This window comes from Peromyscus maniculatus, chromosome 3, assembly GCF_049852395.1.
Source record: "Peromyscus maniculatus bairdii isolate BWxNUB_F1_BW_parent chromosome 3, HU_Pman_BW_mat_3.1, whole genome shotgun sequence".
NCBI classification, from domain to species: Eukaryota; Metazoa; Chordata; class Mammalia; order Rodentia; family Cricetidae; genus Peromyscus; species Peromyscus maniculatus.
In genome coordinates, this window is record NC_134854.1 from 142,685,812 (window position 1) to 142,700,749 (window position 14,938).

General features: G+C 50.3%; 1 protein-coding gene across 1 annotated transcript in view; it reads right to left on the reverse strand.

Annotated features, from left to right (window-relative positions):
* B4galnt3 (beta-1,4-N-acetyl-galactosaminyltransferase 3) overlaps nt 1-14,938 on the reverse strand; it is a 107,688-nt gene that overhangs the window by 17,556 nt on the left and 75,194 nt on the right. The window contains exons 4-10 of the mRNA XM_076567803.1: nt 10,612-10,707; nt 9,917-10,007; nt 9,423-9,523; nt 8,952-9,019; nt 7,459-7,537; nt 7,267-7,333; nt 762-905 (exon numbers count right to left, since the gene is read on the reverse strand). Coding sequence (XP_076423918.1) covers nt 762-905; nt 7,267-7,333; nt 7,459-7,537; nt 8,952-9,019; nt 9,423-9,523; nt 9,917-10,007; nt 10,612-10,707 — 646 coding nt within the window. The remainder of the gene's footprint in view (nt 1-761; nt 906-7,266; nt 7,334-7,458; nt 7,538-8,951; nt 9,020-9,422; nt 9,524-9,916; nt 10,008-10,611; nt 10,708-14,938) is intronic.

Here is a 14,938-nt window from a genome sequence, read left to right on the forward strand (position 1 = left end):
CAGGGTCTGCCATGGTCACAAGCTCAGGATCTTCCTACCCCATCCTCCTGACTGCTGGGACTGTAGATAGGTGACACATCTGGCCGCTGCCTTCTTTTAAAGGGAAAAAAAGGGGCGCACCGTCAGCTTTTAAAATGTAAACCTGAGCAGCTGGGGATGCCCTCCAGGGCCGAGAACAGGCTCAGCTCAAGGTCCCAGATTCAGTCCTCAGCATCGAAAGACTAACATAGTCATTCCTTACTGGGTGATAAGAGTTGGGATCCAGGGGGTTAAGAACACTGACTGCTCTTCCAGAGGTCCTGAGTTCAATTCCCAGCAACCACATGGTGGCTCACAGCCACCTGTAATGAGATCTGGCGCCCTCTTCTGGCTGGCAGGCATACATGCAGGCAGAACACTGTATACATAATAATAAATAAATCTTAAAAAATATATATGTTTAAAAAAAGAGAGAGCTGGGATCCATAAAGAGGCTGACATTTGTGACCATCTAGGACTGTGTGAGGACATCTGGACTCTAATCCCAGGGTGTTGGTTAGAAAATGTCTACTCTCTAATGATTTGTGAAATCATAAAACTGGACATAAATGCTCTTGTAATTTGGTATGTATGCTATGTCTTACACTTCAAATGGGGAAAAGATGTTGTGACTTTGGGGATACTGTAGCATAGAGAGGTCTCCTGAGTCTTTTTCATCAACACAGAGAACCTGGCAGGTGTAGACCCTCCATACGGTGATCAGAATGTGACCAAGGACTTACCTCGATAGAGGGTGTCCCGAGGGTCAGGCCGCAGCATGTCAACTGGGGGCTGCTCATCCCCGGGAAGAGTGTTGGAGGAGCTTACATGGCTGGCTGCTGTCTGTGGGATGTGGCCCACCTCATCCATCCTGAGGTTGGTCTCATCTGTGGCCAGGGAGGAGAGAACAGTCGGAAGCTGTAGGTCCTTACAGGACCGAGTGCGCTCTGCGGGGCGGGTGGAGCTCAGGCATGGCCTCTTTTTCCTTCAGGTAAATCTGAGCTGTGTGGAGCCCCTGCCCTCAGATGCCCAGTCACTTGTGGATTTAGCCGGCTCCTTCTGAGCCTGCTTCACCTCATGGCCAGCACACACCGTGATTTTGCATAGACTAGGAAAAGATACCTCCTCCCCCAAATGATTTACTGCTGACCTGACAGAAATCTACACTCCGCCATATTATTTACTTTCACTTAGTGTACGCCTAGGTAGTACTTCTTGGGTATTCCTGGCAGTGCTGGGGTTTGAACCTGGGGCTTCTCTGGTAAGACAGAAAGATGTTACCACCCATGCAGTCTAGTTCCAGGCTCTAGCGTGGGCAGCCTCTCATACCGTGTGAACTCAGCCTCTGTGAGTACCGTGTGAACATGGTGAGCCAGGCTCCCCCAGGCATCCACAGCACTACAGTGGTCCTCCTTTATCTCCATTAGCTCAGTACTGCTTAGCACAGCTGAGGCTAGCCTCAAGTCTGCTCACACCACCTCTCTCTTCTCCAGCCCACAGCTTAAGCCGGTGATCAAGTGCCCACATGGGGCGGTGTAACTGGGTGGGGGTTGTGAAAAAAAAATGTGTCAACAGTAAAAGGTTTCTGGTTATACCGCACAATATCGGTCCTGTTCTGAACATACAATATGAGGCCTTTGCTGCTATGGGATGTCGTTCTGTATGCTGTGAATATGTGTTGCTCTGATTGGTTGATAAATAAAACGCTGATTGGCCAGTAGCCAGGCAGGAAATATAGGCACGGCAAGCAGACAAGGAGAATTCTGGGAAGAGGAAGGGCTAGTCAGGAGTCCCAGCCAGACACAGAGGAAGCAAGATATTAAGGCAGAACTGAGAAAAGGTACCAAACCACGTGGCTAAACACAGATAAGAATTATGGGTTGGGGCTGGAGAGATGGCTCAGAGGTTAAGAGCACTGGATGCTCTTCCAAAGGTCCTGAGTTCAATTCCCAGCTACCAAATGGTGGCTCACAACCATCTCTAATGAGATCTGGTGCCCTCTTCTGGCCTGCAGGGATGTATGCAGGCAGAACACCGTATACATAATAAATAAAAAAACTTTAAAAAAAAAGAATTATGGGTTAATTTAAGTGTAAGAGCTAGTCAGTAATAAGCCTGAGCTAATGGCCAAGCAATTATAATTAATATTAAGCCTCTGTGTGATTATTTTATAAGCAGGCCATGGCACTGAGGAGGCCTGGCTGGGACCAGAGAAACTTTCTGACTACATTTGGCGCTCACCATTGGGCATTGATCCACATAGACCTAAAAAAGCTAAAGATTCTGAACGCTCAGAAACAGAGCTACACTAGGCTTCCTAGTCTCACAGTCTCATGCGAGCAGTAGCGTAGACACTTGTCTCCTAACAGCTGCCTGTGAGATGGAGCTGCCTGCCAGCTGCCATGAGCTAAGCAACATGGCCTATTTATTCCCACCACAGTACACAGTGGAGTCTCCAAGCCATGCAGCACACCATGTGATAGAGTTAGCTTTTGCTAGTATAGGGCAAAAAAAAAAAAAGAGGTTTCTGGGTTCCACGCTGCCGGATGGAGGCATGGACACACTGCCTCCCAGAGTCAGCGGAGAGCATGACTCCCAGGGCTGGAGGTGAATTACCTCCGCCATGTTGAAAAGGTGAAATGGGCGGAGTCAGCTGCTGCTTCAGCATTAGCCACTCAGTTTAACAATTTAACATCTCTCCTGGTCAGAGAAGCATTATAGATTCACAATAAGTCAGATTCAGATGGAATAAACCTCTTAACGGGTTACAATGTGTATAAAAATGTATATAGGCTTAAAAGAGAGGGTAAAAGGAATATATGCAGTTATATAAAAAAAAAACAGGTAGTTTAAAAAAAATAAAGTCTTTAAAGAGAAAGTAAAAATATTAAGCCCCTGTGTGATTATTTTATAAAAGGCTGTGGGACTGTGGGTGAGAGATTTGTCCCAACCAGGGGCCAGGAGGGACACAGGAAATCTGACTACACTTTACCACACACCTAGTGATGCCAATGAACAATCACTGAAACATCTTGGCTCAGGTTCAAGATATGGTGTTTTTAATGTGCATATGAAGTTTTACATTCTTATAGAAACGTAACAGATTAATGATAGAAAACAAAAACATGAGCATTTTTGAAAAGCTGTTAAGTGAATTTTGGTTTAGAATTGGTACAGAATTTCCAGGATGGCCCTTTTTTAACATAACTTCTAGTTTGTACCACTTATTTATTCTGAAAATGGTGCTCTCAGCAAATTTATGCACAGATTTATGCAAAGCAGTGCTCTCAGCACTGGTGATTATAAAATTAAAATATTGATCAAGGGGCTGAGGATAGGGCTCAGTGAGTAAGCATGTCTGCTTCACAAACATGACTTTAAACCTCAGAACCCACATCAAAGCTGGGCACAGCCTGTAGTCCCAGTGCTGGGGAGCAAAAATAGGTAGATCCCAGGGGCCCACTTGCAGCCAGCCTAGTCAAAACAGTGAGCTTCAGTTTCACTGAAACCCTGTCTTACGGGGATAAGTTAGAGAGCAATAAAGCAGGGTACCTGATGTCCTCTCTGGCCTCTGCACGTGTGCCCAGGCACATGCACACACGCACACATGCATACACACACAATATCGATTACTTGAAATAAAATGGAAGATGCTCCATATTCTACAGCATCAAACACTCAGCCAAAGTTTAATCTTTTAAATAAATGGTTTTGGTTTTTTTGAGACAGGGTCTCACCATGTAGCCCTGGCTATCTTTTAACTCACTATATAAACCAGGCCTTGGGGGTTGGAGAACTGGCTCAGAGGTTAAGAGCACTGACTGCTCTTTCAGAGGTCCTGAGTTCAATTCCCACCAACCACATGGTGGCTCACAACCATCTGTAGTGAAATCTGGTGCCCTCTTCTGGTGTATAGGCATACATGCAGGCAGAACAGTGTATACATAATAAATAAATAAATCTTTAAAAAAACAAAACAAAACAGGTCTTGAACTCACAGAGACCTGCCTGCCTCCAGCTCTTGAGTGCTGAGATTAAAGGCGTGCGCCACCACATCTGGCCCAAGGCTTATTTTTATTTGTTTGTATGTCTGTCAATGTGAGTATATGCTATATGGGCTGGTGCCTGCAAAGGCCAGAAGAAGGCATCAGAAGTCTTGGAGCTGGTAATGACAGGTTAACTGAGCCCTACCTGATGTGTGTGCTGAGAACTAAACTCAGTCTCTGAAGAGTAGTATGCACTCTCTGTTGTTGTTGTTGTTGTTGTTTTCAAGACAAGGTTTCTCTGTATAACAGCTGTGGTTGTACTGGAACTTGCTTTGCAGTCCAGGCTCGCCTTGAACTCACAGAGATCCACCTGCCTCTGCCTTCTGAGTTCTGGGGTCAAAGGTGTGCACCACCACCAAGCTCTTAAGTACTCTTTTTTTTTAAAGAAAAAGCTTATTTTATACTTTTAAATTTTATTTTATGTGTATGGGTGCTTTGCCCAAATCTATGTACGTGCTCCATGTGCTTGCCTGGTGCCTACAGAGATCAGAAGAGGATATCAGGTCCTTTGGAACTGGAGTTAAAGATGATTGTGAACCACCATGTAGGTGCTGGGGACTGAACCTAGGTCCTCCGCAAGAGCAACAAGTCAGTGTTCTTAATCACTGAGCCATCTCCCCAGAACCAAGATTTAATTCTTTACGTAAAAGTAAAGCATAGATATTTCATCAATGCACAAATTTTCTTTTGTCTTTTGATAAGCGGTATATCAAAAACATTATTTTAAAATGAATTTCCAGGGCTGGAGAGATGACTCAGAGGTTAAGAGCACTGGCTGTTCTTCCAGAGGTCCTGAGTTCAATTCCCAGCACCCATATGGTGGCTCACAGCCATCTGTAGTGAGATCTGGTGCCCTCTTCTAAATAAATAAATAAGTCTTTTTAAAAAATTGAAAATGAAGCCGGGCCGTGGTGGCGCACGCCTTTAATCCCAGCACTCGGGAGGCAGAGGCAGGTGGATCTCTGTGAGTTCGAGGCCAGCCTGGGCTATCAAGTGAGCTCTAGGAAAGGCGCAAAGCTACACAGAGAAACCCTGTCTCGAAAAACCAAAAAAAAAAAAAAAAAAAAAAAAAAAATTGAAAATGAATTTCCATATGATTTGTTATCAGTAAATATTCGGTGTGTATACCTACTCTATGGACCCATACATCAGGAGTTGTGTGCAGATTTCTCAGGCTAAAAGGGATTACTGTTGGGAGCTGTTTAAGAAATTCTGCTCCAGAAAGACCCCAGGGGAGCTGACTGCCTGCCTTTTCCTTCTGCCCCCTGGGTTCTGTCTTCAGCCCCAGATGTTATCATATCAGATGTGTGGATTCTATCTACTCTTTTTGTTTTGTTTTATTTTCAAGAGAGGGTCCTCTGTATGGCCTTGGCTGGCCTGGAACTTGCTTCTGTAGACCAAGTTACAGAGATCCACCTGTCTCTGCCTCCTGAGTGCTGGGATTAATGGCGTGCACCACCACCGCCTGGTTCTACTTTTTTTAATGTATTTATTTTATGTTTATGAACGTTTTTCCTGCATGTCTATCTGTACCATGTATGTGCGATGCCTGTGGAAGCCAGAAGGGGGTGTCAGGTCCCTGGAACTGGAGGAAAGAATGGTTGTGAAGACACTATGTGGATGCTGGGAATTGAAAATGGCGCCTTTGCAAGAACAACAGGTGCTACTAACTTCTGAGCCATCTGTCCAGGCCCCAAATCCGTGGGTTCTGACACCACTTCCTCTCTAACATCCAGCAGCTCACAGCTTGTCCCTTCTGCTCTGCACCTCTTACTTTGACCAACAACAACTTCTGGCCTCTCCTGGGAGCCCAGACGGTCCTTCTCCATCTTCTCTCCTTCAGCACATTCACTTTCCTGTCTCTCTGATCTCACTTTCCTGTCTCTCTGGTCTCACTTTCCTGTTCTTCCCCAGGACTTCCAGCCTTGCTGCTTGCCATACTCTTGCCATGGAAGTCTAAAGATGCTATCTGTTGTTTTTCAAGACAGGGTTTCTTTGTGTAGCTCTGGGTGTTCTAGAACTTACTCTGTAGACCAGACTGGCCTTGAATTCACAGAGATCCGCCTGCCTCTGCCTCCCGAGTGCTGAGATTAAAGGTGTGCGCCACTGACGCCCAGCTAAAGATGCTATTTTTAATTTTAACTCTTTTCTGTACTGGGGGTGGAAACCAGGGCATTGCACATGCTAGAAAGTATTCTACCACCAAGCCACACCCCAGCACATTTATTACTATTATCATTGTTATTATTACTACTAGTAGTAGTAGTTTTCGAGACAGGGTTTCTCTGTGTAGCCCTGGCTGTCCTGGAACTCACTCTGTAGACCAGGCTGTCCTCAAATTCACAGAGATCCGCCTGACTCTGCATCCCAAGTGCTGGGAATAAAGGCATGCCACCACCATTGACTAAAAATACATTTTTAATTAGGGTAGAATTACATTCCCATTCATTCCTCCCTTCAGGCCCTCCCAAGACCTCGATTCTCAAATTGACAGCCTCTTTGTCTTTGATTATTATTGTTACATTCATATATATATGCACAAATATACAAATATAACATGCTGAGTCTGCCGTCAAGTGAGCCTCATGGTCCCAGAATCCCTTGTAGTTATATTCAAAATGTTAGGCATGGGTGGGCAGGGGCATTTTTCGGAGGTAGGGCCCAGAGAGGTTCTAGCAGGTTCTTTTTGTTTGTATTATTTTTTCTTTTTTGTATTTTCTTCATACACACATACATATATTATACATTGAACATATTTCCCCCAGAATGCCCCCACTCTCCCTTTTCTCACTTTGTGTCAATTTTAAGTCCCCATGTGATAGCCTTGAATATATATATATGATCCTCCTGCCACAGGCTCCCTAATGCTGGCAACACAGAGGCAGGAGGATCTCTGAGTTCAAGGCCAGCCTGGTCTACAGAGCAAGTTCCAGGACAGCCAGGGCTACACAGAGAAACCCTGTCTTGGAAAACCAAACCCGAAGCCACCACACCTGTGTCTAGCATGTTCTTAAACAGACCGCTGACCCTGGAGAGTAAAGACCCCTAACTGTAAGGTCCCCCAGGCTCTTATCCTCTCTGGACCGACTTCACACCCATGTTCTAAGAAGCAGAACTTTATCTCCACCCCTGCAAGCTCAGCCTGGGCCACATTCTCCTGACTGGAGCCCCAGGCGCTCCCAGGCAGGCAGAGCCTACTCACTTGTGAAGAGGGACAAGGCAGGGGAGTCAATGATGGTGAACTTGGCTCCAGGGTCATTCCGTCTCCACTAGAATTAGAGGGAGGGCACAGATGTCGGAGACCGTTCAAGGGATACGGGGAAGGGAATGCTGGGAAAGGCGGGGATGGGGGGTGGGGGGGAGAGGGGGGGAGAGGGATGAAGCAGTCACTCACCGCGACCTCCACGTGGTCAGTACCCTCACCATTCTGCTTGTGCAGAACCTCAAAGTAGTACCTGAGGGAGGCCGACAAGCTGGCAGAAGGAGACAGGAAACGGGATTCTCCTCAGCTGGTCCCCTCGGTCCACCTCTCCCACCCACAAGCTCCCTGGTGCTCCTTTCTCTTCCCAAGAGCTTGCCGTTTAACTATCCCCACCGACCCCTGACAGCTGGCCTTGGCTTTCTTTCTGCAAGGGCCAGATATAAGTGGTTTACAAGTCAGCTGGGGGACCCAGTGAAACAGTACTCAGAGCTAGGCCTTGGGGAGCCGTTGCTGCATGCCAGCACCACCCTCTGCCTTGACGGACCCTCCTTGGCTGTAAGGAGGAGGCACCATCCTCTTTAGTACTTTGCCCAACGTCACCCAGGTCGTAAGCAGTGGAGCTGTAATTTGGACCAGGCAGCCTTGCTTTAGGGTCCGTGCCAACCACTGAGAGGACTCACACTAGTGTGAATGCTCATTCACACTAGTGCTGGTGCATTCACACTAGTGCTGGTGCATTCACACTAGTGCTGGCACATTCACACTAGTGCTGGCACATTCACACTAGTGCTGGCACATTCACACTAGTGCTGGTGCATTCACACTAGTGCTGGCCCGCCGCCGCAAGGGCTCTTCGCAAACTAGGTCTGCTCAAGGCAACTTCTGGCCAGCATATGGTCTCGCCTGTGACTGTGCCAGCCACCAGGTGGCAGGCTGAAGCTGGACTAAGTTCACAGCCCAACTCTTAAGGCCATTCCCGGCGGCGGCTGTGGGCTGGAAAAGGTTTGATTTCTCCAGGATCACTTCAAAGTCATTCTTCCAGTTCCCTGCAGGGATCCCTCTCTTAAACCCCAGAGCAACCACTAGGCAGCCATTACGTGTGAGAGCATTTCTAGGTCTGGAGAAAATGGGAAGGCAGGGACGGGTAGAAAGGAGACCCGTTTTCTAATCTTGAGTGTCACTCACTATCTGTGTGGCCTGCCATCAGTCACAAAGCTTCCCTGGGCCTGCCTCAGGGGCCTCATCTAAAATGACCAAGGAGGCTGGAGAGACAGCTTAGAAGTTAAGACTGAGCACCGCTTTTGCCGAGGACCAGGGTTTGGTTCCCAGCATCCGCAGGGCGACTTCCAACCACCTGTAAAACCAGTCCCGGAGGATCCAATAATCCTTCCGTCCTCTGAGGGTACCAGACCCACACATGGCACACCCACATACGTGTAGGCAAAACACACTCACAAAATAAAAAAAGAAAGAAAGGAAGAAAGAGTCTAGAAAGGCTTTTATAAAATGAAGGGCAGGCAGATGGCTTCTGCTTAGGCAGACCGTGTGGACGGGCGCTCAGGCACAGTAACCCTGAGCAGCAAGCTGGCGGAGACGGTGAGCAGGGCCCTCCCAGCTCTCTCATGCTGGCAGGCCTGGTACAGAAGGGGCTCACAAGAGTATGGGTGGTAACCCTCCCCACTCACCTCACTGGCTTGGAAATTTGACTCTGAAATTTCCCAAACTCGCCAGGGGCTGTCCATTCCTTTCCTGTCTAGAAGGGTGAGGAGAGGGGAGGGAAGGAGGGAGAGGGAAGGAGAGAAGATAGGGGAAGGAAGGGAGAGGAGGGGTGAGAGAGAGAGAAGACGGAGTTAGGGAGGATGGCTGGCCAACACACGTCTGCCCCCACTGGTGGAAGGGAGCCTTCCCACAGGCAATCAGCCCAGCGTGAATCTTCAGCATGGGGCTAAGGGACCGTGGGCCCCAAAAGATGTATGTGGCTGGGCCCCCCCCTCTGCCCACATCTCGCAGGGCCTCTGCAGAATAGGGGGGAGCTGAGGGGCAGCGTGTGCGGTTTCTGTCTCTTCTTCACATCAGCGATGCTAAATGGTCCAAGAGGCTCCCAACAGTCTCCTAGACCACATGACTGAGTGCCTCCAGGGGCCGAGGAACCCTACCTTGCCCACACTGGCCAGCAGCTGAAGGCCTGAGACCTGGTCATCACGACTCAGCCAGAATTCGGCATTGTCATCGGCAGCGATGGCAAACTGGATCTTCCCTGGGCAACGGCAGAGTATCTGGGTCAAGGAGGGCCTTGGCACCAGGACTGAAAGTCTACATTATGTATGCCTGGGCACTAATTCCCTTCACTCACAGTGCCTTACTGCCTCCCACCTTTACATGGGGGATGGGGAACCCCTACATTTTGGGGTAGCAATATGAAGATGGGAAAGACTTATGAGGACCAGCCAGTTCCAGCTGCAAGAGAGAGAGAGGCAGCAGCCTGAAGATATGGGATGAGAGTGCACCATGCCTCAGTTTCCCCTCTCCCTTGATGATGGGCTAACAGGGGTTCACTGCAGGTGTATTTCCTAGTTCGGGCGTATGTTTCTAGGACCTCCCTGAAGAACTCAAGAGCAGGAAGAAGGATGAGGCTTTGGGGCTGCCTCACCGTCGGTAAAAGGGTGCAGGTAGCCAAATATGCGGAGACCATAGTTGGTCCACTTGGGGGACACAGCCAGCTTCCTCAGGGTTGTGCGGATCTATGTTGAGAAAGATGAACTGTTGTTACTCAGAATCAGGAAGAAGAACTTAAGGAATGTGAGTTTGAGCCTCTCAGGGCTGGTGGGAAGACCAGAAGGGGACAGGAGATGAAAGACTAGGGGTGTGGCGTGGTGTGTGGCAGTCAAAACAGGTGTCAGGTCCCATGGGCGTTGGTGGCGCACGCCTTTAATCCAGCACTCGGGAGGCAGAGCCAGGTGGATCTCTGTGAGTTCGAGGCCAGCCTGGGATACAGAGTGAGTTCCAGGAAAGGCACAAAGCTACACAGAAACCCTGTCTCGAAAAAACAAAAACAAAAACAAACGTCAGGTCCCACTCAGCTCTTGTATATCTGTACATGTTGGCCCTGGATAAACACCAAGAGAGCCTAAACTGAAACGCTATAGAATGGCAGGTGGCAAGAGGCTCAGGAAGGAGGAGACAAGAAAGACATTCTCAACAGAGGACGAGGGGGCCCGAGAGACCAGGGCAATGATATAGACGGTAACGGACTGAGAAGGGGCCGGGAAGGGGGCATAGGGAGGATGAGATGGAGGAGACACAGATGACCTGGGGATGGTGAGCAGACACCCCACAGGCACTTACATGGGGGTACAGTGGGAAGTGCAGGTTCCTCCTGAGCTGCTGGATGGAGCTGCCACACCAGTCTTCAAACACATGCAGGTTGGCATGGCCCCGGAACTGTGTGGAGCAGAGACAGTGAGTGAGCCGGAGCAGCCTGTACTCCGCCCTGCGATGGAGTTCCAGGGCAGAGCAAGCTTCCAGGGCACAGTGCTTCTTGCATAGTCTATGGAAGGCTGGGCTCCCAGCCTGTGTGTGGTGCTACTGGGAGATGGTGGAACCTTTGGGAGTTGGAGACGTTGCAGGGGACAATTAGGTCACTGGGCTGTGGCCCTGAAGGGGATATTGGGATCCCAGCTACTTTCTGTCTTACTTGATTTTCTAGTCCTTTGCCACCATGATGCACTAAGTGCCAGAAGCCCAAAGCAGCTGGGCCAAGGGAGCCTAGGATTAAACCTCTGGAACCGTGAGCCAAAGCGATCCTTCCCTCTTTGTGAGTTGGGTATCTCAGGCACGTGTGTCACGATGGAAAGCTACCACCACAGCCCTGTGGCCTGACTCTAAGGTTGGGGGTCACATAGGCACACATGCCTACACGTACACACAACACACTCTCATTCCTTCCAGGCAGGAAGGGAGCCGCCTTGCATCCCGCAGGCGCAGGAGAGGGGCATAATGGGGCAATATGGCAGGGGGAAGTAGGAGGGGCTTGGCTAGGTTCCAGCCAAGGGCCTGCCCACCATGCCTCCCCTGCTCCTCATGGAAGGCCCTGCAGCAGTCTGCCTGTCAGGAAGCCTTATCTACACAGTGGTCTTCCCACTCTGGCTGGGAGAAGCAACTGAGGAAGATTATGGAGGTCTCTGGTGTCGTCCTATCCCCGTGCCCCCGCCCCCGCCCCCCCCCCCCCCCCGCGCCCATCCCGTCCCTCGCCCATCCCCCCCACCATGCGCCAGGCTGTGCAGCACCAGGGGCCAGGGAGGGGGACAGGCCTAGGCCTGGAGCAGAGGCTCTGGCCGAAGGCAGCCATACTCCAGGCGAGTGGAGGGACCATGTTTAGGAAGGGCAGAGAAGCAGGGAGAGGTCCCCGCTGACCCACAGTTCCACACTACTCCCGCCCAGTTCCTTCCACAGCCGTTTGTTTACCAGAGCCGAGCACACTCCACGTGGTGGCCCATACACACACACACACACACACACACACACACACACACACACACACACACACACACCAGGCCCTGCTCTGCCCCCACCCCCACCCGGAGCCTATCAGATCCAAAATCTGAGTCACTCTTAAGAAAAAAGTGGGCAGGAGTGGAAGAGGCACCCAGACTGAAGGACCCCTTCTGGGTCCTCTGTGCAGTGATGCAGGATGGGGTGTTGGGAGGATGGCTCAGTTAATACAGTGCTTTCCACCTAGGCACAAGGGCCTGAGCTCCATGCCCAGAAGTCACTGAAAAGGGTGGCGCGAGCTTGGAATTCTAACACAGGCAGGGGAGACACAGGAGGCCCCTAGAGCTCTCTGGCCAGTCCAGTCCTAAATGGGCAAGCCCCAGGCCAATGAGATCTTATTTCAAAACTCCAGGTGGACGGCCCCAGAGGTTGTCTTCTCGCTTCCACAGGCACCAACACACATGAACACCCCCAACACACAATCCTTTTTTTGAAAGAGGGGTGTGGGCACAGGGGAAGTGTCCACAGGAGTGCTGAGGGTCTGAGTCAGGCTGCAGTGATGGACTAGGCTCCATGGACTGGAGCTGGAGAGAAACTCCACGCCCCGGCAGGGCCACAGCCCAGCTATAAAATAAACACACAGATGCTTTTTTGCCTAATGGCTCAGGCTTCTTGCTATCTAATTCCTATATCTCAAATTAACCAATATCTATCAGTCTATAAGTTGCCACGTGGCTCATGGCTTACTGGCACCTTACATCTCGCTTGTCATGGTGGCGGCTGGCACCGTCTCCCTGCCTCAGCCTTCCCCTTCCAAGGCTTCTCCTCTCTCTTTGTCCCGCCTATACTTCCTGCCTCGCTACTGGCCAATGAGCATTTTATTTATCAATCAATCATCCACAGCAATGGACACTGTCCCACTCTGGACCCTGAAGACAGAGCCCAGCTCGTCACCCTCTAACGCTTAAGTGCACTGGCTGGGTCAACACTTGGTATGTAGGACCTTGGGAAGTAGCCATTGCTCACAGGAAGGCAAGTAGGGGCTGGGGTGGGTGAGAAAGTGTGTGGGCTGGTAGGTGGGAGTCGGGTTGCGACTTTGAGGAAGAGAAGAATGGGGACATTATGCTGCTTGAGGAAATTCCTCAAGTCCGGCTGAAAAGATTCAGTTGTCTCCTCCAAGTGCTCTGCCTTTTGGCCCTCCCCAGGAGACCTCCAGGTCAGAGAGCTCTGGTCCCCGGAAGAGCGGGGAACTAGAGGGTGAACACTGCCACCAGAGAGGTGTCTGTGTGAAGCCCGGAGCTAGGATGCCAGCTCAGCATGAGAATGGGCTTGGCAGGCAAGCAGCTTTGGCCTGAGGCAAGTAGACACCACCCCTCACCGCTTCTCCCCAGGCTATCTAGCTTGGCCATGGGAGCCTGAGGTGCTATGGAAAGCCAGCAGAGCAGACCAAGAGTGAATGAGAGAATTAGCCCTTTCTTTGGGGTAGACCTCACCCAGCATTTGGCTGAGTCTCGGACCCTTGTCCCCCACCTCTGGCTGTGGGGGTGTCTTGGAGACCCGCAGACACTGTCTTCCTCCCCAGACCCAGATTAACAACTACACCAGAATTTGTGTTACTCCGTTTTAGGGGTTTTGAACTAGCAAGGATGTGGCACTCTGGCACACCAGCCTCGGCCGTGGCCCCGCCCCCTTTCTAGCATAGGCAGAAGGCCGGGAGGGGAGAGCTTCCTCCAAGCTTTAGTTGGCATGGTCTGGAACCTGCGGTTAGCTGCTGTAGTGGAAAATGTATCTACTGGATTGTCTCTTTTAGAAGGGAGGCTATCAGGGCTCAGGAAGTGACTCCCTGAGAACACACAGCAAGTACCCTGTGGAGATGGAGGGGCAGAAGGGAGTATTTAATAGAGTAAGGCCTGCCTCACTGCCATCCCTTCCAACACCCGGCCTCTGCCGGCCTCACTGGGCTGGCCAGGCCGGCAGCGCGGCATGTAGCCTGAGTGGATGACAGCGTCTCTCCTGCACTGAGTCCCCTTACGGCCTCCAGGATTGTTCTGAAGCAGCTCAGCTGGCGTGACCGAGCAAGTCACTCTGTGGCTGAAACCCTGGGGTGGGTGCAGAATAAAACCTCACTGTGATCTTTATGGCTGACCTGCCTGCCCAGCCCTCACCACACACCACACCCTCCCTGCCCTCCCTACCCACATCTAACTTCCAGCCTTTGCCCAAAACCATCCAACTCTCGACTTCCCACGCTTTCCCAAATATTGGTTCCTGATCAGGCCCTGTGCTTATTTCCCCACATGGCAGGCTCCTATTTATTCTTCAAAAGTTTTCTCAGACACTTGTGAGGCCCTCTATGTCTGCCCTGGGAAGAGCTAAGAGCTCCTTCCCCTGGCCCCGCGCATCTGGATTATCTGAATGAACAGATGCTTGTAGAAGCTGAATTCAGAGCAATGCATTCTGCAGAGCTCCTACCTTGAATGTGCTCACTGTGCAGTCACATTAAGGAGGGTGGAGCACAGCTCAGTGGTATAGCACTTCCCTGGGGAGAAGACGGAGGGGGGAGGGAGAGAGAGGGAGATAGACAGATAGAGAGAGAGGGGGGAGAGAGAGAGAGAGAGAGAGAGAGAGAGAGAGAGAGAGAGAGAGAGAGAGAGAGAGAAGGAAAAGGAACTCAAATCAAAGACCAAGACTTGAGAAGTGTAAAATGGTGTCACCTGTGTCTGGAGCTGTTGCAGAGGGACAGACGGACAGTTTATACAGTGCTGCAGACTGAACCCAGGGGCTCTGTCCATGCTATGCAAGTACTCTATCAACCAATCTATAACCCCAGCCCTGGTTTCCTTATCCTATCTATCTATCTATCTATCTATCTATCTATCTATCTATCTATCTATCTATCTATCTATTTTGCAGTACTATGAATTGTATCTAAAGTCTGCAATCCCAGCAGTCCTACTGTGAGATAGGAGAATCGCCCAGAGCTAGCCTAGAACACACTGTGCAGCAGAAACAAGAGACCCTGCCTCTATAAGGTGGAAGGTGAGAACCGATTCCTGAAAGTTGTCTTCTGCCCCTGCCTCTCCCCCTCCCCCAGAAATAGTAACAAGCTGAGTGCGGTGATACAAGCCTATAACCCTGAGGAATCACCGTGGGTTCTAGGATATCTTGAGCTAATATATAA